Genomic DNA, 23,881 nt, shown 5'->3' on the forward strand with positions numbered 1-23,881 from the left:
TTCAGAACCAAGACGAATATATTACAATTTAATTCAAAAGTGCAACTTGGGAATCTTAGCAGATTCCAGAGTGCAGAGGTTAAACTTGCTTAACCTTTCTACTGTTTGACCATTCATTATTCGAGTGGTTAATGCATTTACATAGTACAGTCAACTGGTTCATTAGAATTATTTGGTGAAATGCATAGATATGTTAAGCTTTTGCACCATTTTGAAGCACACACAGCTTTCTGTCTTAATGCAACATGTAAATTTAGTATTCATGACTCCCCCTTATGAATATTCATTGCCTGAATGACTAGACCCCATCTCATGAATAGTCTCAAATATAAATAACTTGAAACTAGATTCCATCTCATGAATATTCGTACTCTGAACTATGAGATTCTACCTCATGAATATTCATACTCTGAATAACTAGCAATTAGATTTCACTGCATGAATATTTATAATCTAATCAGTCATCTGTGACTTTTTGAAAAGTAATAACAATTCATGAGCATGTAATTCCCATTCAGTGTAAAACAACTTCCACAAGCGCCATCTTGCTCTGGCCCTCAAACTTAGGGCTGGAGGTTTGAAACAGACTGGCTCCCGTTAAACATTTCAATACTGTATAACCTCATCATGATAGGGTACCAAACCAGCATGGCGTCAAATTTGATATTAATCTTTGTGTCCCCGGGGCATCGATATGACAACTTGTATAATAACGTAAACTTAAAATAATTAAATAACGTGTATTGACATGATTGACATGATGTTGACATGTGCAATTCAGTTTTTAACTGCGAGACATGTTTTAATAAACCATTTTTTAATTGAATTGAATTGAATTGAATGAGGTAAACCCTACAATTTACTGGTTAAAAAAAAATAACTGCAGTTGAACTTTAAATGGTTCATGTACATTTCCTATACACATCAAGCTGGACATAATTTGCATAAAGGTCATATGCAAATATACCCACATGTCCACTATGTCAAGCCGGCATACACGATCATATATGCATCAGAAACATCAGGCTCGACCCAATTTGCATGAAGCGTACATGTGTGTAGCACTCCAGTACGGCAGAGCTCCTGCGTTGCTATGGAAATGCAAACTCGTGAGATGGTCTGTGCTGTTGCCAATTACGACGTTTCGTTGACGCAGAGAGAGTGAACTTCTGATGAATGAGTACATGCTGGAAGCGCAAAATTAAAATTTAAAAAATAAACACCTGTATGAGTGACGTATCGCGTCGGTACGTCTTAGACAACCTCCTCCCCAGACATCAGTAGGGGATTGACGTACTCGAAACCCTCAAACTCAGACTGGTCGATACGACTCACCATTTTCCTAAAGTGAAAAATAATAATAAATAAATAAATAAATTGTTTATATTGATTGATTGATTGCTCTATATGGCTGTTTATGGTAAATTTGATGAAGTTTGAAAAAATGGAGTCGTTAAAATCCACATCCGAAAAAAAAATAAGAAAAATAAATATAAAAAATAAATAAATAAATTAACAAATAATTTGTGTCTTCTTTAAGATGAATAAATAAATGATAAATAAATAAATAATCATTCAATAAATAAATTAAACAATCAATCAGTCAATACATAAATAAATAAATCAACCAATAAGTCAATAAATCAATAAATCAATAATTAAATAATTAAATAAATCAATAAATCAATAAATTGTCAAAAATGTATCATCGCATGGAAAAAAAACAATCCTTCAGACAGAGAAATTTGACTTAGGAAGACCCACCTGTCTCTCAAAAAAACCTTGATATAGTGAGTAAGGTTTGAAACTTTGCAAGGTGGAAGTACAATCAAGTACAGTGTTAGATCTACTTCACAGTACAATCAACAGAGGGCGCTCTTCATGTTTGCTGCCATTTTATACTTGAAATATCAATTCAATAAGTTCATATATTTTTCAGTGCCAAGGTTGTACATGTACGATGTCTTTTATGCATACCAAAAAGTGCCATTATCGTACAAGTAAAATCTATTTTATGTACTCAAAAAGTGTCATAAATAGTACATGTACAACCCATAGTATACATGTTTCACAAGAAGTACCATTGACTTCGGTTGACTTCGGTATTTAGAAAGGCAACACAAATAAGAAAGATACTTCTTTCTGGTGAGAACTACTCATTTACTTTTTTCCAATGCAGAATTAAAAAACTTAGAAAACACAGAAAGCGGGCACTGAAAGTGGTAAATTCACAATAAAAAAAGTTGCCCTAAACTAGGAAACAAGATGGAGGACAGTCTTACTGGTCGTCTGGTGTGAGTTGGACCGGTTCTTCTGTGAACTGCGGATCGAAATGCTCCAAATCTCTCTCACTCTCAAGGCGGGGCTTGTAGGGCGGGGTCACCTGGCGAGATGACATCTGTAAAAAAAAAAAATAATGTAATACAAATTGACCCGATACGTTCACACTAAGCTTGGTTTTACCATTTTGTGGGTTAAGTTAATGTCTCCTTGTGTTATGCAGTTTAGTTTGTATTTTTGGTGACTCTGAGGTTAATTTTGAGTATTCAAAAATATTTGTAAGCTGTATGTACCCCTCAATGAATTATTTTCGAAAGTGTTTTTGAAATCCTTCTCAACTCACCCTTTCCCAGTCGATGGTTTTGAAGAAGGGATGCGACGTGATGTCGGTGAACCCAGTTTGTGGATGGCACCCAAAACGCTCCACTGGATTCTGTAAACAAACAAACAAACAAACAAAAACAGATTCTGAAAACAGCAACAAAAATCACACTTTTGTATAAAACCTCTTTCGAGATCAAGAGTGGGTAGGAACAGATAAGATAAGATAAGATAAGATAAGATAAGAACGTTATTATCCCACACTGGGGAAATTAAAACTGGCCATGATTCAAACAGTACAGACAAAAACGCTTAAAATTATTTAACAACAAACAGATAGATAAAAATATTAATTAAGAATATCAGGTATAAAAATATGTATCTAGCATGGATTAAAACTTTTTCACTGTGGAAGGAGGGTCCCACAACATTCTTCTTTGTTTAACTTCATACCCACACGGGATTACTTTAGAAAAGGTAATAATAAAACAATGGAAAGCCCTTGCAACTACATGTAGGTGTTCGAAAGAATGTATGTTTCTGAGAAGAATTTGTTGTTGGTCATTCAAAGCTGGAACTAAAGCCAAAGCCAGAGCCAAAGCCCAAGGAGGAACTGAAGCCCAAGCCAGAGCTGGAGGCCACAACCTAGCTTTGAAATCAACCCTTAGAGGAGAAGTTTTTCTTACCTTGTTGAGAAAGCCTTTAAGAACTGACGCAGCCTTCACAGATAAAGCACGAGGGATTCTGATTGGCTTCTCCAGAATAACTGCAAAGAGAGAAAGTGAATGACTAGGATTAATATTCAACTTGTACTTCACGTAGTTCTATTTCTATATTTCTTACTTAATTAAACCAGGGCTTAAATTCATAGAACTGCTTAGGAACAAAACATAGCTAAGTACAGCAAATTTGTGCTTACTAGAACATGGTAACCAGCCAAAATGACACTTTTCAATTAGCAATCTGTGACTGGTATCATGCTAATTTATTTTTGCTCAAACAGAAGACAGTTATTTTTCATCCCTAAAAAACGTTTTCTCTCAATAAGCCATTATGAGGTATGGTGGACATGATACTACGACACTAATAGGTTTGGGTAAATTTGTCTGTATACACCCAAACCAAACATGCACTTATATAGTGTCTGCCATACCTTAAAAAGGCTTATTGGAAATACTGAGCTGCGGTCTAGCGGGATTTTCTTGAAGTTCAGGTCTTTCTGTAGTCCAATTATAGTCTGATCATTATCTCGTACTCACCTTGGAACAGGTAATCCTCCGTGTTCTGATCGGGATGTTCCGATGAGCCAACGATATCAAACGGAGAGCGACCGGCTAACATCTCAAACATCAAGACGCCTAAAGCCCACCAATCAACGCTGTAATCTGCAAAGACAAATTCAATCAAATATAAGCCTTTATAAATAAGACACTGTTCGCTTAGAAGTATTCAGTTATATATTGATTTTTCTATCATTCATGTCTAGATTCCTGGTCACAGAAACATATTTCAAGTGAAAATTCACAATCAGTACCTGACTATGTCAGGCCTGATATTTCAGGGAGGCAGCGAAGGCGATTGCCTCCATACCCTCTGGTCATTGCCTTGGTGCCCTTGAAGTGCTCCTGTAGAAATTTACAATTTCCTCATAGGGTGCCCTTTACCAAGAATAAAATGCCTTGGTGCCCTTGCCCTTTCAAAAACGAAGCATACAGGCCTGCTATGTAGTACAAGCCCTTTGGACTTTCATAATAATTGATCCTTATACAGCGCACTATCCTTGTAGCTAGATCAAGGGGCTTCCTCTAATTTTCTCAACTACCTGGGAGCATACAACCCCAAGCTGCTGAAATTAGTGCTAAGGGGTTAATCTAACACAACACTGTCTCAGCCCTCTCAGTTTCCTACTTATACGCCTGGGTAAAGAGAAGCAACTATGGTTAAGTGCCTTGCGTAAGGACACAAGTGTCATGACCGGGAATCGAACCCACACTCAGATGAAGAGTCTGATGTAGTAGACTGCTTATCCGAGACACACCACGAAGTAGAAAGGAGAAATCCAAGATGGCCGCCGCTGATGTAAACGGACAATGCGCAGTGTCATCACTAACACACCTTGGTGACTTAGAATCAAACACCTAAGGTGTGATAGTGACTGCACTGAACAAGTCTAGCTCTCAACCTCAGAACATCGGGATTAAAACGCTGTGCTTTTCAGCCTTCTTCCCTGTCGCCAAACCACACACAACTTGCTAGGGAAAGAAATTGTCAGTAAACCTTTCCACTTAGCCAAGCCTTTTGACAGTACTTTAAATACCTTGTTTTGCCCCAACTATCAAATTGCCTCATCTGTAGTTGGGCCTAAACCAACTATAGTTGGGTGATCCCAAAAACTACAGTTAGGTAAAATTGAAGTATAGTTGGGCCCCATAGTTAGGTCAAACTCAACTCTAGAAGGGCCAATCCTGACTATAGTTGGGCCAATTCTGTAGTTGGGGGAGAACAGCTTTAGTACATTTAGCAATTTTTGTTGTTGCTTACCGTAATCCTCCCCTCTCAGAATCTCAGGTGCGATGTAATTTGGTGTTCCGCAAAAGGTACTAGTGGTGTCCCCGGGGCGAAGGCCCTCTTTACACATTCCGTAGTCTGTGAGCTTGATGTGACCATCTGAGTCCAGTAGAACGTTGTCGAGTTTCAAGTCACGATAGATAATACCTAAGATAAGTACGAAACAATGAGAATATAAATGGAAACATCGTGTATGGATTTCTTTTTCCAACAGAGTAAGGCCGTGTCCGAAACGGCGACTTCGGCTACAGCTACGGCTAGATCGCGCGCGTCTGCCTATTCTTCAACACTGGTAGACGCGCTGATCTAGACGTAGCTGTAGCCGAAGTCGCCGTTTCGGACACGGCCTAACTTTCATCCAGGACTGAAATTGGTGCCAGGACCAAATTTCATTCAGCTGATAACAAAGTAAATTTTCTAAGCTCAGGTACTAAGCGGGGTACCAGTCACAAGTAGTATACAATACATGAAATTTTGGCTGGTAAGCTTGGCCCAACTTCATAAATCCTGCTAAGCACAGAAAAATCCTGCTTAGCAGAAACAGGTAACCGGCCAACATACCATCAAGTTGCCACTGGTGCCCCACTCATTTCTTGCTCAGCAAAGGAATTTGCTGAGCAGCTAAGCACAATTTGTTAGCATGAACTAACCTCTTTCGTGGAGGAAGTGGAGGGCTAAGCTGATTTCTGCAGAGTAGAAGCGAGCGTGTTCCTCCGGTAGTCGGCGCTGTCGCTGCATATGAAACATCAGATCGCCTCCACTCACAAACTCAATCACGAAGAACAACCTGAAACAGGAGACAGGACATCAGTCGTTTATTATTTTCAAACAGATAAGAAACTTTGTGACTGAAAAAATGGAGGAAATGGACAAGCTAATAGTCAACATTTTGTAAGGAGCTTTTAAGTTTTCCTTGGTGGTCAGGTCGGCTTAGTTGTATCTTTCCTCGCCTTCTAACTCTAGGACCCTGGTGCGAATCCCGCTGGAACACTATGTTAAGTGGGTTTCCAGTCTCTAAATGACAGTGTGGGTTTTCCCTGAAACAATTCTATGGGGTTTCCCTCTCACATCTAAAATTGAAACTTAGTCTTCTCTCCAGGGGTTTTTTGGCTAGTGCAGTGATTAAGTTCACTTTTCTGAGGGTCCTTGGCTTCACAACCAGATTTCGTAAATAAAATGAAATGAAACGGCAATTTTATCTGGGGTTGAGAGTCATTGCTGACAAAAAACTCTGAACCATCGGCCCAAATTTAGCCAGAGACAGAGCTTCAGGCCAACCATCTCGAAGTGGGAGAGGAAACATGAACGGAAAACAGCTCAAGGATATTGAGATATGCTGATGTTTATCATTCTTACCTGCTAGGCGTTTGGAAGCAAGAGTGAAGGCCCACAAGGAACGGATGATTGGTTGCCGTCTCAAAGACGTGTTTCTCCGTCTGGACCCAGTCAATATCCTCATCGTCGGTTACTAGCTCCTTCTTGATCACCTAAGAAGATAAATATTACACAAACCATCTCAAACTAAATTCTCATTAAGACAGTTTTGATGATCACTTGCAATCATTATAGGATTTAGGGTTTTGCATGGTGAAGACAAACAAGAGTGATCATCTAACGGTACAAGACTCAATGACTTTTTAAAATATTTTTGTTAAGAGATGGTGTTTGTTTCATCGAGAAAATAAGGACACAAAATAATTGTGCTCATCAGAGTATGGTTACCAGCCAAATACCATGTCAAATAAACCAATTGACTGGCGTCCTGCTTATTTTTTGCTAAGCAGAATAGCACTAGAGTCTGCAGCTCTATGAGACAGGACACTTCTCTTTTCAGAACCACCCATCTCTACCCAATCTCTTTCAATGTTTTATCCATGTTTTTGAAAAATCAGTAAATTTGAAATAAAAAAAACGACTGGCCACGACACTCAACTAGTAGATCACTGGTTTTCAGAAATTAATTTTTAGGTTTTAAAATTTCCCAAACCAGAAATACGTTAATAGAAAGGACAGTGAGCTTACCTTCATGGCATATACTCGTTGCGTGGTTTTCTGTTCCACCAATAGCACCTTAGCGTAACTTCCTCGTCCAATGACGCGGATCATATTGAAGTGGTCGAGACCGACAGCGTTCTCGTTGGACTGGCCGGACTGGGCTTCCTTCCCTTCACCCTCGGAGTACTGAGTGACCAGGGTGTTGTCACGAACTTTGTGCTTGGGTCGTGGGCTGCCGCTAGTACCTACAGAAAGACGAGCGATTATGGGTAACTTTCGTATGGGTTATTTCGAGGCCCGTATCAATAATAATGTTTGGGTTGTTTCCACCTTAAAGGCAGTGGACAGTCACTATTGTTAATTGTCAAATACCAGTCTTCTCACTTTGTGTATCTCAACATATGCATAAAATAACAAACCTGTGAAAATTTGAGCTCAATCGGTCATCGAACTTGCGAGATAATAAGGAAAGAACAAAACACCCTTGTCACACGAAGTTGTGTACGTTTAGATGGTTGATTTCGAGACCTCAAGTTCTAAATCTGAGGTCTCAAAATCAAATTTGTGGAAAATTACTTCTTTCTCGAAAAGTACTCCACTTCAGAAGGAGCCATTTCTCACAATGTTTTATACTACCAACCTCTCCCCAATACTCGTTACCAAGTAAGATTTTGTGCTAATTATTATTTTGAGTAATTACCAATAGTGTCCACTGCCTTTAATGTAATTTCATTATTTCTTTGTAAGGGGCGTCACAAACACCCCCATCATCAGCAGTACAATGAATTAAAGTGTTTTGCGACAAACACACTATGCAAACAGCAAAATGCATTGAGATTTCATATGCACTATCTTATGGAGACCGATAATAAAACAGAAAAGAGAAAACAAAAGGTCTTCATAAGGGAATCTAAAGACTGGGTTGCTCCACAATAAGGTGTTCAAACTCTATGGGAGGTTCTCAACTACAGGGACAAAGGAAATAATAATAATAGTCGGTTTTTATATAGCGCTTCATACACCGCGTCTAAAAGCGCTTGGATAAGAGTGATCATCTAATGGTACAAGAATCAATTACTTTTTTTTTTTTTTTGTAAGAGATGGTGTTTGTTTCATCGAGAAAATAAGGACACCAAAAAAAAAAAAAATAATAATAATAATAATAGTCTCCACAAGGATGCAAAAACTAGAATGTGTGTTTCTGTTTTGAGGTTTTTCATGGACTCACTTCTCTGATGATGAGCTGACCCATATTCTGCTTTGTCACCGGAGGGTAGAGATGTTGCCGATCCCCCTCGCTCCTCAATCAACGACTTGTGTACTTGCTGAAAACAAAAAAGAGAAGGGTAGGAGAGTGTCTTTTATTAAGTCAGCAGGGGTCGATTTTTACAAAGAGTCTTAGAACTAATCCTAACTTACACTGTAGGACTAGTCCTAGGCGATATTAAAAACGTATGGCTAGTCCTAAGAGATAAGACTAGTCTTAACTCTTTGTGAAATCCACCCCTGGATCAGTAAGGGGGGAAGGCACAGATATGGGCAGCTGGCATTAAGTTGTGTCATGACACAATTGATATTTAAGTATTTAGCAAACAGTTTAGTGACATACATGTAAGCTTTCATACAATGTAATCCAATTTCACAAAATGTGATACCGCTTCACATACAAAGTGAAACAATTTAAGAATTTTTTTCCAACGCTGCTTTTAAGCAAAATGAGCCCAACATCAAGCAAAGCAAATTCTAAAGAAATAACTGAAAATTGAAATTCAGTTTAAAAAACAGGAACAGAAAGAAGACAAAATACCCAGCTGGCCAAGATCGTCAACTTCATTCCAAAGTAAAAGTTGTTTGTTTAAGCCAGGAAAATATTTCAAAAACTACTGATGTTGGAGACCTTTAACCTAACATTGCTGGTTCATTTGTGGCATAACTTCAAGGGGAGTTTGTTTTAATATTGGCTTTTCTATAGCTACATCAGCGAGTAGTTTTGAGTAGTTCTGAGTAGTGAAGAGACTTACCAGTTGAGCTCCGCACGGCTGCTTGACGAGTCGATGGCATTTCTTGTGCACCAGCAGTTTACAATCGACGCACTTGTATCCCTGCCGTCCAAGACCCCATATTCTGTCTGCGCAGTAAGCACACATGGCCCTCTGTAAAAAGCAAGATGCAAACAAAGAATGCTGAACTTTAAATGTCTCCACTCATTAGTACAATGACATTGTACATTCTGTTGGTGACTTGAGTAGCACTATCCATTAAACTGAAAAGGTAAATGGGTTTTTGAGCAGGGCCCCACAGGATCAGCTTTCTGATGGGTTTAATACCTCAATTAATAAAGGTAATAAACACAACAGATATACATAAATACACAGGTGAGCAAACAAATAAATTACTGCTTGAAATGAAATCAACAAGCTAAGTCAGCAATCTTTTATCCCAAACTGAAGACAATTATGGCAACTTTTACCAAAAATTTCAAAACGTTTATTTGATGATTTGCCCCTTTTCAGAACATTTAGACAATTTGTCATCAAAGCAATAAATAAGACATGAGTACAACATCAATTTGACCTGAGACTGAAAAAGCCTGAAACAAGACAAACCAAACAACTCCACAATAATCATAATTCAGAGCTTTGAATCAAAGCAATAAATAACAAATGAATACAACAACATCAATTTGATCCGAGACTGAATTGCCTGAAACAAGACAAACCGAACAGCTCCACAATAATCATAATTCAGATAAATAAACTTGTTTCAATTGCTTCCAAAAATGCTAAACTTTACCTCATCCTCCCAGAACTCCATCGCAGATTGGTGACAAATAAGCAGCAAAATAACTCCAAGACAAGAATAAAAAACAAACAGTTCCACTCCCAGCACAGATCACTAAACCCACATCAAGTGAAGTTCCAACGACGAGAAGAACAAAATGAGGAATTTTTTTTTGGTGGCTGGAGCAACACACCCTCTCCCCAACCCTCAACGTGAGCAAATGAATCACTCAGAACTCTTCAAACATCGGACTTAAACCCACAGCATCGACTAGGATTCAAAGTTCAGGCAACATTAATAGCCAAACCACTTTCTATTTTCAGGGTGGTTGCAGAGGAAACAACACCATCGTCAGAGACTGTTTTGGTTTGACAAAGTACCGTTGTATTGATGTCACGGGCTCCTGTGGTGGTTTCGACCGGCAGGATATACCGACATCAACAATAAAAATGAGCCACACTTCCTCAAAAAAACAATTCTCAAAAAATATAGCCCAAGGTTTAATTATGTAATACTTCATTCATGTCTGGAAAGCTTTGTTGAAGCACACAATAATGTTAAGCTTCAAACAATAATCTTACTTAGCAGGAACAGGTTACCAGCGTAAATTGTCATGGACAAATTGTCATCGCATCATGTAACTTAATAAACAAAACTCAGCAATTTTGTCTTAAGTTGCTCGTACACCCCAATCCCTCTGCTGTCTACTCTACAAGAGTTGCTTCAATTTTGTGTTTTCATCTTTTGGGGCAGCCCCAAGACACTATTTTTATGTGAAAATTGTGAGAAATAAAACAAAAGCAAAAGGAAGAAATGTTTGTCTAAATGTACCTACCCTACTGAAGCGTTTGGCAGAGAATGTGTGCCCATTGACCTTGTAAAGTTTTCTCCATCTTCTAGCACCGCGTCGGTAAATATTGCCTGCAAATAAAATAATATAACGTGTTACCCTATTAATAAAACATTCTAAAATGCTGGGAAGTTTTCTTCTGAAGATTTCACTGAATTGTGTTCTTGTCATTAATCTGCAATTTGTGTGACCCATTATATGAAATAAATAACCTGTGAACGTTCAATACCAATTGGCCATCAGAGTCACAAGGAAATAGTGAAAAACTCTATCATCGGTCTTCAAACTCCTGATATAAAAACTAGATGCTCTAATTATTTCTCAAATGTCAAGCAAAAATATTTTGAGGGTAGTTTTTCCAAAATGACCTTCTTTATCATTAAGTTACATGTATGAGTACATGGCAATATGTGACTATGTATTTGTTTACTCTTTCTAATGATAAGGACATGCTATAAAACCAACGAGACATTTTCACTTTAACAAACAATTGCCCCTAAAAATTTGATCATCAACGGCAAACAAAACTAAACAAATCCATCCAGAAATTTGAGAAAAAATCTTGAACACTTACGATCTTCACCAGGACACGGCATCCCCGGCTGCTCTGGTACTGACGGAAAAACTACAAACATTAAAAAACACAGCATTAGAAACCACCCCTTTCAAACACAATGGTATGATCTTGGTATGATCCACGGATAAATAAAACAAAAGACCAGTCCACTCACAGACAGGGAGTTCACAGATGATGAGTAAAACAATGAGTCAGGTTTGACGATTCGGATTCAAGCAAATCTGGCAGGGGACTTGTAAGGAGTAAGGGGGAGATATTATACATGCGTGGGGTCAGGTGAGATGTGTGAATGAGGACAGCTCATCGTGATGAGGGCCGAGGAAGGAATCGGCAAGAGCATCCGATGAAATCTTGCGATGATACATCATCTCGTGCTCCGGGGTTAAAAATAGTTTCTTGTTTTTCAGAAATTCATCGACAGAGAGGTCCGGGTAAGGGTTTTTAAACATACATGTCATATGCTCACCCTTAATAGTAGCCCGGCGTACATGTTAAGATTTTTAGTAAAAACTGGTACAGGCCACAGGGCTGGTTAAAACCACTTCTAAAGTTGCCCTGTGGGCTGCTTCAACCTACCAGCTTGTATTTATCCCTTTACGGGTACGAATAAAACATTTTTATGTGAACTGCAATTTAGTAAAAAAAAACTTTAAAAAAATGCAATGCTATTTTAGAAGACATGGAAGTTCTCAGCGCAAAACAAAAAGCAGATTGGGAAAAAAAGACAAGCAATTTCAATTGTGACAGGAAATTGCATTTGGCAATAGAACTGCGTGTAAATAGGACAGATAAAAATATGTGAAGACTAGTTCCCACCGATTAGCGGAAACTTGTGGCTGAAATGTAATCTTAATTGGAATTGTGGACGTTAACACTGAACAAGATAACACCCAATTTCCTGCAGAGGAAAAAGTTCTTCTGCAAAACAACAGCTTTGAATCAACTGGAGGTGTGGCTGGTTAACATTGAGCTAAGCAGAAAAAGAAATCAGGCTTAGCAGAATACGGTTACCAGCACCATGTCACGTATAACTGGTAACCTGCTCATTTTGTTTGCTTAGCAGAAAACTGCTTAGCAATGTTTTCTGCTGAGCAGGGCCCGATAAGGTTACCAGCCAAAGCACCATGTCACACCTTTTTTTTTTTTGCTTAGCAGAAAACTATTTAGCAATGTTTTTCTGCTGAGCAGGGTCCAATTTCAAAATTCTACGGGAGCTAATCCAGGGCACCAAGGCAATGACCAGGGGGTATGGAGGCAATCGCCTTTGTTGCCTCCAAGAAGTGTCAGGCCTGAACTTGATATCATGAGAGTCAACTGTACTGGTACAGTCCCCAATTCAACAGCACATGAAGTTGGATTTTTCAGGGCAGGATTATGCACACAAAGATCCGTCTGTCAGGATTAATGCTATACATGAGCAGCCAGTAATCAAGATAAAATAGTCATGGATTCGAGGAGGTTGACAACTCCGATATCACTCTAGAGATCTCTATCTCTGTCATCGTGTCATTAAAGCTGTGTAGGGAAACAGTATCACCTTCGCAACCAACACACCTTAGCAGATGATGTGGGGCACCCTCGACTAGAGGTCACAAGAAAGTAACGCATTTGCTGATCCTGTGTACCTCGCACACATAGCTGAGCGTTTTTCCTTTGTTTCATTATTGTTCCACTTCTAAGATGGCGGCTTGATGACGTCATTGTATAAGGTCTAGAACTCAAATAATTTCCATGAATTCATCATGAACTTTAAAATATATTTCTGCTTTACCATCCTACAGCACATTATTTAATTGAATTTTGTTTGCAGGCTAATTCTAAAGCCGTATTCCTAGACTTTTTAAGTCTGACGCAGTGACTAATTTCCCTTGTATAGCAGAGCAAAATGCTACACAAAATGTTTCAATTGCTACTCAATGACATCAAAATAAGTACAGTCTAAATTTCTTGCTATGCAAAATTGCTGGATGAATTCAGTCCCTGTGACGTGTCAGTAGCCATCTACACCTAATTCTATGACATTTTCATTGGTTCGTTGTTGTTGGTAAATGTATCGGATAGTTTGCACAATTGTTTTCTGTCGAAATTGCAGCCGCCGTTCGAGATTATTCATGATTGAAATCAGACATGAATGAGACGACAGACCCAAGAGAATGATCGTAGAGTGAGTCATGATCACGAGGGAGGTTAACATTTCGTGGTCATCCTTGTCGTCTGCATCGTGGATTACTCTCAGCCGACAATCTCAGTGTGGAGATTGTCATGCACAGTTTCTGTAATTCATGAATGCTTAATGGATGGAATGCTGGTTGGTGGAGTGTGAGATTCGGAGAGAGAGAGAAAGAGAAGGGGTGTGGGGGGGGGGGGGGTGACGGAATGCAGGGGGGAGTGAGCGGTGAAGGAGTTATAAAACTTTGTTTGCAGGGTTATGTATGGCGGCCATGATGAGGCGAAAAGTTGAAGATGGGAGGAGAGAGGATGTTGAGGGGTCTGGTGAAGATGTAATTTCTTTTTAAACTAGATTGAGGTTTAATGCAGCTAGATTTGAAGATGAAGACAAAATGAAGATGAAGTAAATAAGATGATGAAAATGAATGAGATGAGGATTATGAAGATGGAGGAAATGATGTGAATGTACTTAAAGGATGTAAGATGAAAGATGAAAGTGAAGGAGAAGATGAAGATAATGAAGATGAAGATAATGAAGATGACAATGAAGATGAACAAGAAGATGAAGATGTAGATGAGGACTATGATACGAAAGATGAAGATATAGATATAGATGATTGTGATAAAACAAAGATGAGGATGAACATAAGGCAAGGATGAAGATGAAGTTGAGGATAAAGATGATGATAAAGATCAGGATGGGATGAAGGAGATGGTGACGATGAAAATGATAAGATGATGAAGATAAAGATGAAGATGAAGACACAATTAAAGATGATGAAGATAAAGACGAAGATGAAGACATAGATGAAGACATATCTAAAGATGATGATGATAAAGGTGGAAGCTGATGAAGATAAATATAAGAAGATGAAGATAAGAAGACGAAGATGATGAAAAAGATAAAGATGATAATGAAGGAGATGGTGATGATGAAATTGATAAGATGAGGATGATGAAGAAACAGATGAAGATATTGAAGAAGATGGGGATGATACTAGTTCAATGGGATTGGTGGCAGGATGATAAAGATGAAGATAAGAAGAGGAAAAAAGACGAAGATGATGATAAAGTTGAAGATATAGATGAAGATGATGATGATAAAGACGAAGATATTAGTGAAGAGGATGGTGATAATGATGATGATTGTAAGATGAGCATGGGGATGATGATGAAAATGGAAATATAGATGAATATGGAGATGATAATGAAGAAGATGGTGATTTATAATGATGATGATGGTAATGATAAGATGATAATGAAGATGATAATGTTAAGATGGGAGATGAAGATGAAGATAAAGATGGAACGAAGATGGTGGTGAACATCAAAATGGTGAAGTAGAAAAAAAATCACGATCAAAAACAAAAAATCTATTAGTAAACGTCACCAACACCAGAATGGAGCAAAAATCTCTTTTTTGCTACTTACTGTGAATAGTGATGTTAGAATCTTTGTTGACCTCGTAGAGTCTGATAGCTTCTTCAAGTTCCTCCTGAGATGAGATCGTACATGGGTCACCTGTCAAGACACAAGATGTAGAATCAAGTCAGACATTGCAATAGCTCCAGGCCTGGTACAAGATGAACATCCAGGCCTGGTACATAGCGAACCCATCACCCCCACCAGCAACCCCGGACCCCATAAAGTTAAGACAACTCTTATCTCGTGTTACTCGTCCTAACTTAGGACTAGCCTTAAGTTTTGTTTAACTTCTAAAGTGTCCTCCTACTAGTCCTAAGTTAGGACTCGGGACTGACACTACACGGAGGCAACAAAGGTAATTTCCTCCATGCCCCCTGCTCATTGCCTCGGTGCCCTTGAAATGCTCGAGTAGAAGTTTACAATTTCCTCATAGGGTGCCCTTTACCAAGGAGGAAATGCCTTGGTGCCCTTGCCCTGTCAAAACGAAGCATACAGGCCTATCTTTGTGAAATCCACCCCAAGTCCCTAGCTTCACCCCTCAACTCACCTTCTTCGTCAACCCACTTCATGGTGAAACATTGCTCCTCCTCGAAGCTGCAAATCTCTCTCATATCAGCGTAGAGGTCATCCAGGGTGATGTCCTGATCGATGGTGATGCATAAGATGTCGCTGGAAAAAAAAATCACAAGAATTTGTGTAAGTTAAGTTGAACTTCATTATTGAAAGGGCACATCCAATTTTCCTCTGGTAAGTGGAACTTCTAAGAGGAAAATATAAATTGTTGGAATCTTGCAGAGGGCACGGCAGCAAAAGCAGAGGGAACCATAATAATTGATGTGGGTTATTTTGAGGTCTGGCAAAGAATCCATAAGCAAGAATGTATTCTGAGACTTTGTAGTACCACATCTGAAGTTCCCGCTTGACTGAGGTGATCATGTTTTAAACAAAATACTACATAGAATAATTTCTACTTCCAACAAATCCTGAGGCTGGAAGGAAAACAGCTGCCTGTCTTCTCATTATGAGTTGACTTGTAACTTAATTCAAATTTCATTTCCAATCGACACAAATTGCGGTCAGAGCAGACGGTTTTTGTGGATGTCAAGATGATCAAATCCGGTCACTTTATTTGAAAAAGGAGCGTGACAAAATCGTCTGGCAGATTCTTCAACCATCCACTATCAAAAGGGAATTATTCCATAGAATTAAAAAATCCAACTCAGCTACCTTCCTGACTAATAAAACATCAGACATTTTTCCAGTCCTCTGAGAAACACAGATACACAGGGCAGGCAAAAGGATGAAACTGTTACAGTCCAACTTCTCCTCCGGCAAACTGATCAACGACACTGCTTCTAATCCTCCGCCACAACCCTCAGCTGTCCGGGCATCCTAACTAATGTCACAGGATCCAATATCGCACTGGCCCACCTTAACGAGACCCGGAAATTGAACTGCCACACAGATGAGACCATCCAGGCGATGAGGCGGTGTCGAAAAATGCAAATTTTTCCTCTTCGGTTCGAGGGGACTAATCTTCACGGACACAAACTAATCATGGTGGAAGTTGGGATGAGGGTAGGGTTGGCATAAATCGTTCTTTAGATGAGATATTTCATTTGCGGTTTGTGCACCTCTGCTTGTTTATTGGCTTGATTATTGTTGTTTTACCCCCCCCCCCCCCAAAAAAAAAAAACATCATTAAAGGAAAGGTACAGGTTTGGTAATCACTCTTAAAATTAATGGATATAAAAACTTTTTGTTAAAAACTTATCAGCTTTTGATAGTATAAAGCATTTTGGGAAACATTTCACTTTGAAGTTATGTGGTTGTAAAAAGGTGTCAGTTTTCATCCTCAAAAATTGAATCTGGTTCAAAAAACCGAAGGTATACGCTCCCTTTTTAAGTTGGTAACAGTCACTTTAAAGTGTCCTGACTGAGTGACTTTGGCTGTGGCTGATGCAGTGATCTAGCCAAAGCCATAGTCCCAGCAGGCATTTCATATTTACCATATTATAAAACAGATTAATTACACATTAATTTTGTTTGGTTCAATTGATCCAGACGAACTTGTGTAAATTATCTGTTCACCAGAAATGAGTCAGAGAGAGGTTACTTTAAAGGATCACCGATGGGTATCTTTCCGGACCCAATTTTTTTTCTTCTGAATGGTAAATTTTCAATGGTAAATTTGTTTTTCTAAATCGATTCAAAAAAGGGAATCCTTAAAAAATCATCAAAAATTTGTTTGAAAATGGCAACTCCATTATGCACGGGAAAAGATTGCTTCCTGGACAGCGTTTTGATTTCCTTGCGGGTGGGGGTATAATAGCCACGCGACTCTCTCAGTATAAAGTTTCACAATCCCTTTTCAGTGCCAGACTCAAAGTAAATGTGCGTGCAGGTATGCTTAAAGGTATAGTGTACGGGTCCAAACAGAAAACCAGATGCAAAAACCTTACACCTCTCCGATACAGCATTAAGACTCCGTCTCCAATTAATACAATAAAGAACCTACTTAATGAGTTTCTTAAGACAGATCCTGAGGTGTAACGCAGTAACTGGATCTCGTTAATACAATGAGCACTGTATAAACAATTAGCCAACCCAAAGGGGACCTAGTAATTAATTTCAACAGCTATCCAGAAGTCAGTGACATTTCATTATACTTTAGTCTAGGACCCGAAGACTTTTGGTTGGGGGTGGGGGGGCCGTCAAAGTTTCATTAGCCCGAAATGCCAAGCAAATTTGATTTCACAACTGTAAAATTTGCAGTGTATGTATCACAAGAGTTACATACTGTACATGTTGGTATCAACTAAAGGGAATAGTTCATTGTAAAATTGCAACATCAAATTTGTTTTGCATTCATGAAGTATGTACTTGGCTGGAAAGCCTACAAGAAGGTCTTACAACTGTGTGTTTCATAAATTAAAACTCGAAGCAGAAGTACAATGTATTTAAATGCAGTGGACACTATTGGTAAGTACTCACAATAATTATCATCATAAAACCTCACTTGATAACGAGTAATGGGGAGAGGTTAATAGCATAAAACAATGTGAGAAACAGCTCCCTCTGATGTGACGTAGTTTTCGAGAAAGAAGTAGTTTTCATCGAATTTGATTTCGAGACCTCAAGTTTAGAATTTGAGGTCTCGAAATCAAACATCAGAAAGCACACAACTTCGTGTGACAAGGGTGTTTTTTCTTTCATTATTATCTCGCAACTTCGACGACCGATTGAGCTCAAATTTTCACAGGTTTGTTATTTTATGCATTTGTTGAGATAGGTCTACTTTGAAGGCTAGTCTATGACAATTACCAATAGTGTCCACTGTCTTTAATACACAACACACAAAGTGCAACACACACAAATCATTGTTAAACCAAGATGACTGAGACTGGCCAAATCACCTTTTTATAACCAAGAATGTTGTTTTTTAAGAGGGCAGCAAAACAAAGAAACACAAAGTGGAAATTAGATTCTAGACTTCAGAATGTACTCTTTATAAAGCAGAACCTCTTCTTAACAGTGCGCTTTGTAACGTGGTTTGACTACTTGAAGAATTATGAGGAATGTTCACTTGATATCTACTACGATTTTAGTTCAGGTCAAACCCCACGCCTGATTCTTCATGGAGGCAACGGAGGTAATTGCCCCTTGCCATTGCCTTGGTGCCCTTGAAATGTTCCAGTAGAAATTTACAATTTTCTCATAGGGTACCCTTTACTAAGGAGAAAACGTCTTGGTGCCCTTGCCCTTTCAAAAACGAAGCATACAGGCCTGAAACCCATAAGTGCCTTATCCAGCAACTCCAACAAAGCACCAAAGTAACTCTTTGCCTATACATGGAAATGAAGTCTCTATCCAGCATGGCCCATAACCATGAATAACCTAAAAGGACACAAGATAACCTGGCATGTCTGGCATTACAAGGGGATTCCTCCATGGATATTCATAGCGCAGGGCCCAGCAGGGGGCCCTGGCAGGAAAAGATTCCTTCCGTGCCTTGTCGCAAACAAATTATGAGAAATTTTACAGGAATTTATTTTTTCGGAGCGGGGTAAAGAACGTGTGGTGTTGCTTGTTAAGAAAGATACCTCTGTCATGTTACTTTGAATCAGGTTTTTAAAAATACTGAGGGCTGAATACTTGGTGCTTATCATGGTTTTAAAAGCCCTACTTTACAATCTGGAGCATTCTATCTGGGTTTCTCTCTTATTTATTTTTTTGTGAAATTTTACTATAAAAAAAAGACTTATTACACATATTTTGGGTACATGTATCGACGCACAAATCGTGTGTATCGGGCTGATGCAAGCTTGTGCATAGGGATAACCCTGGTCAGATAAAGGTAACATTTCATGCACTTTGGTCTACTACACTATAAATGAGGTACTAAGGATTACACTTCCAAAATAATTTTTTGGGAATCTTGCACTGAGCCCTCAGAATTTAAGTACGTCTGCAAGATTCAAAACCCCTGGGTGGAAAACTTTGGTTGAGTATGATTTGAGCCTGTCAGGCAAGTTCTGAATAAGTTGTCAAAATCCTCTCAAAAAGGATATTTTAATGATTTCAAAATGGCAATCACAGTTAGTCTCAACACAATCTGAACTTCTTACCAACAAAATCTAAGGGGAAGGGGAAACTTATAAAACACGTTGTACATCAATCAGACTACGATCAAACACAAGCCAAAGAAACCCAACAAATGTCCACTCAATATATAAGTTGTTCTTACCTTCATCATCAATGTCTTACGCTCAAGGAACAATCATCCTTTCCCAGTCAGCCGAACCTCTTTCTCCTTGTCCTTGACAAGCCCGAGCCAGCCCTCCATGTCTTGGAGACCAGAGTGAGACCATACAGCAACTGCCATAAACCTATGAGCCCCCGAGTGATGCTGCACCACACATGCCACGAGGTGAGTCTGGTCAACTGTGCCTCGGTGCAGCTGATCAAACGACCAACCGCGAACCTCGCTCCAGAAACCACCAAATAAATCGGATGTTTTGGGAGTCATGCCGTAGACGGCAACTGCTCTCTCAAACGCACTGGCAGAGTGATCAAGACTCCAGCAGCTTGTCTTCAAGCAGCTGCATGGAACCGAGACACAGCAACTGATAGAGCTCGATCAACTCTAGTCCAGCCTAATGAGACATAACAAGCAATGTTGAAACGGGAGAAGAGCAGAACCCAGCACCTTTTCCCACCCGGAGGCTACCGACGAGCTGGACTGTGACAGAACTGGCCGGACAACAGGGGTATATAAGGCCTCGGAGACCCACGTAGTGATCAATATCTGACTACTGGACATCACTGGGAGCCTCATGGCTTTACGCTGGCAGAGTGGATGAGGGGGATTATAAATGGATCAATATCGGACGCTCTGGTGGGACAGATGTGCAACCGTGTTTTAAGATTTCTTTTTTACAAATGGATCGTGGTGTCAATTAGAGAGAGCTCTGGGCTCGAAGCTCTGATAGCAAAAGGGAAAAAAAACTTTTAAAACGTGGCAATCTACTCTTAACTAATTAACCTAAGAGAATCAATTCACACAAATGACAACTTTTGGTGGAGTACTGATCAATGAAAGCATAGGAATGTTAAACAGGCACATTACTGTGGAAGTACATTTTAAATTAATTGAAGTGAAGAAGAAAGTGGCGCTCGTGGTGGAGCTGATGGTACCGATGAATTTAAAATAAACAGATGGACATTCTGACGATTGTTTTTGAAAGATCTTTTAGATTTTCCAGAAAGATCTTTTAGATTTTCCAATGGAAATGCCCCTTTACAAAATGAAAATCACCTTGCCCTCTCAAAGGTAAAATTCCAGGCATTTGAAAGTAGTTTTATAATTTTCCCGTCACTCATAAAGGCATTAGGCCTATAAAGGATAATTAAACTTTGATCATGTCCTTGTATAGGAAAGCTTTATTTGTAATGGTACGTGTAACAAAGTATTTTGAGTAATTCTGCCAGCAAACACATAAAGTAAGGCAATATTTTCTTTTTTCAGAGAAGCCATGTTCGTTGCTGCAACCTCCAGCTGGGACATACCGGATACACTCCTGTATCATTCAAAACCACAGTAGATAATGTTACATGGTCACACAGTAGGAGGGTTGAATTTCTACTGTGTAGATGTGTTCACTAAATATCAGCATGCATTAAGAGTATCATTCAAAACCACAGCTTGGATGATATTACATGGTCAAGAAAATAGCAGGCCTTGAACTTCAATCTTCTTCTTTAAAAAAAAAGCATCTTGAGTAAAAAAGCATCTTGAGTAAAAAAGCGTCTTGAAGGGGCACAGCAATTTTCTTCTGGTAAGGGCACTTCTATGATGAGGAATGTCAATTTGTATTGGAATTTTGCAAAGGGAACCACAGCAAAAGCACTGTAGGGCGATTGCTGAAAGAGCTGTGGGTTATTTTAAAGGGAGGGTACACGTTTGGTAAGTGTCAAAGACCAGTCTTCTCACTTGGTGTATCCCATCATAACCATAAAATAACAAGCCTGTGAAAATTTGGGCTCAATTGGTCGTTGAAGTTGCGAGAAAATGATGAAAGAAAAAACACGCTTGTTGGACGTATTTGTGTGTTTTCAGTTTAGTGACAAATTACCTCTTTCTCAAATACTACGTTACTTCAGAGGGAGTCGTTTCCCACAATGTTTTATATTATCAACAGCTCTCAAATGCTCGTTACCAAGTCAGTTTTTAAGTCATTATTTGCTTTGAGTAATTACCAAACCTGTACCTTCCCTTAAAGGCCTGCAGAAGGAATGTTTAATTCCGAAAAAAAAAAAAACAACAACAATTAAACATCAAAGTTTGTTCATTTGCTAAAACCATCAGGCAAATTTACAAGATGTAGGTGAAAATTGGCAACCCCCCCCCTCCTGCTAACTACACAAATTGGTGTATTGATTCTTCCTAATAACAATCAATCAATCAATAGAAATGATAATCCAAGTCGCGTGCCAAGGACCGAATTGATCAATGAACACAATTAAACAAGATGTGATCAATAACTTAGATGGAAGGACATCTGGCTACTTTTCAACCAAAGCCTTTTCACTTTTCAAAAAACATTTCTTTTCCCATTTAGGGTTTAAAGGTAGCAAAAATGCAAAAATTGTGTGTACAGTACATGTATGTGGGGGCTTATTGGACTAGTGAAAAAACCTTGTCGCGACCAACAATTTCAGTGTAAGGGCTTGTCTGGCCTGCCAGTTACAAAACAAAAAAATTATGGGAAACCCCTAACCACAGGAAAAGTTCTTAAAGGCAGTGGACACTATTGGTAATTACTCAAAATAATTATTAGCATAAAACCTTACTTGGTAACGAGTAATGGGGAGCTGTTGAAAGTATAAAACATAGTGAGAAAGGGCTCCCTCTGAAGTTACGTAGTTTTCGAGAAAGAAGTAATTTTCCACGAATTTCATTTCGAGACCACAGATTTAGAATTTGAGGTCTCGAAATCAAGCATCTGAAAGCACACAGCTTCGTGTGACAAGGTGTTTTTTCTTTCATTATATCTCGCACTTTTGACGACCAATTGAGCTCAAATTTTCACAGGTTTGTTATTTTTGCATGTTGAGATACACCAAGTGAGAAGACTGGTCTTTGACAAATATACCAATAGTGTCCAGTGTCTTTAAATGTCTCTTCAGGAAAATACTTTCCAAGCTTGATACAATGCACACATAACTTTCTTATCCAGACAAGTGCACACATGTTTGGACAACTATGTAGGATGCAATGGGGAAAAGGGTCACTTATCCAGAAGCTGATTGGAATGGATAAACCACTGGGTCAGAGAATAACACCTTGTGACAAACATGTTTACAAACCAGCAGGAACGTTTGAAGTACCACAACCTAGACATGCCTGGCCTACCTACACTTTGTGCAGTAAACCCTGTCCCTTCATGCCTAGTACTACTACTATCTGGAAAGTATTTGTGTAATATGATCCTTGGCTTTCCATTACACTTCCATTTATACCTGCTTGGAAAGTTGGATCATACATGTAAATAGAGATGTAGGCTAAGCACTACATCTACACACAAATGATACCATTAGAGAATTCTCTGTTTTACAAGACAAGTGCATGTTCGCAATTCACTGCAACACTGATGTGAATACATGACATGGGAAACAATGTAATACAAATTGAAACAATAATTTACCACACACATTGTTTTACAATATGATCAAAAGTGATACTAAGTTTTACATTGCTCCATGGTTTTACATGGCAAAGTATTATGACATGATTTCCTCTGTCTTTGTCACTACACTTTGTGGCACAAGTTGTGTACAAAATCAATAATACTAATTGTACAAGGTGTTTGGCTATACCATATTGAATAACCCTTTTTTGTGCTATGAAAGTCGCCATCTTGTAAGGCAAACTGTATGCGCGTCTTAACGCGTACATAAATGAAGCACGCAGCACGCCCGGTGACGTCATACTCAATACGGTCTATTGTACTGTACATGTAGGCCTAGCTCCACCCAAAGTTTGAATTTAAAAAAGGCTTCTGAAAGAGCACAATTCTACGCAACAAGGGTGCTTTTCTTTCTTCAATATTTTCTTGCACTTCAATGACCAATTGAGCCAAACATTTTCACAGAATTTTCATTTTAAGCGTAATATTGGACACACCAAGTGAGGATGCTGGTCATTGACAACTAACAAAAGTAGACCACTGCCTTAAAATATATATATATATATTCCAAAAAAAATGTCACCTCTGTGAATTAAACATGATATTATTTATACCCTGCTTTGGTTGAGAGAGTCGGCACCCTGTCTCAATCTATAAATCAAAGACGTTGTATCGTGCCTAAGTAATTGTCCTCTAGGCTTTCTCTCCCTGACCCCAGAGATTGTC

At 38.9% G+C, this 23,881-nt stretch overlaps 1 protein-coding gene across 1 annotated transcript in view; it reads right to left on the reverse strand.

Moving 5' to 3' along the window:
* Positions 1–810: 810 nt before the first annotated feature.
* LOC117302198 (protein kinase C iota type-like) overlaps positions 811–23,881 on the reverse strand; it is a 29,381-nt gene continuing 6,310 nt past the window's right edge. The window contains exons 3-17 of the mRNA XM_033786015.1: positions 15,514–15,635; positions 14,973–15,062; positions 11,370–11,420; positions 10,781–10,866; positions 9,186–9,317; positions 8,393–8,489; positions 7,192–7,409; positions 6,526–6,656; positions 5,820–5,956; positions 5,143–5,316; positions 3,861–3,986; positions 3,288–3,367; positions 2,624–2,713; positions 2,283–2,398; positions 811–1,342 (exon numbers count right to left, since the gene is read on the reverse strand). Of these exons, the coding sequence (XP_033641906.1) occupies positions 1,255–1,342; positions 2,283–2,398; positions 2,624–2,713; positions 3,288–3,367; positions 3,861–3,986; positions 5,143–5,316; positions 5,820–5,956; positions 6,526–6,656; positions 7,192–7,409; positions 8,393–8,489; positions 9,186–9,317; positions 10,781–10,866; positions 11,370–11,420; positions 14,973–15,062; positions 15,514–15,635 (1,738 nt within the window). The 3' untranslated portion in view covers positions 811–1,254. The remainder of the gene's footprint in view (positions 1,343–2,282; positions 2,399–2,623; positions 2,714–3,287; positions 3,368–3,860; positions 3,987–5,142; positions 5,317–5,819; positions 5,957–6,525; positions 6,657–7,191; positions 7,410–8,392; positions 8,490–9,185; positions 9,318–10,780; positions 10,867–11,369; positions 11,421–14,972; positions 15,063–15,513; positions 15,636–23,881) is intronic.

This window comes from Asterias rubens, chromosome 18 (genome assembly GCF_902459465.1).
Source record: "Asterias rubens chromosome 18, eAstRub1.3, whole genome shotgun sequence".
Taxonomy (NCBI): domain Eukaryota; kingdom Metazoa; phylum Echinodermata; class Asteroidea; order Forcipulatida; family Asteriidae; genus Asterias; species Asterias rubens.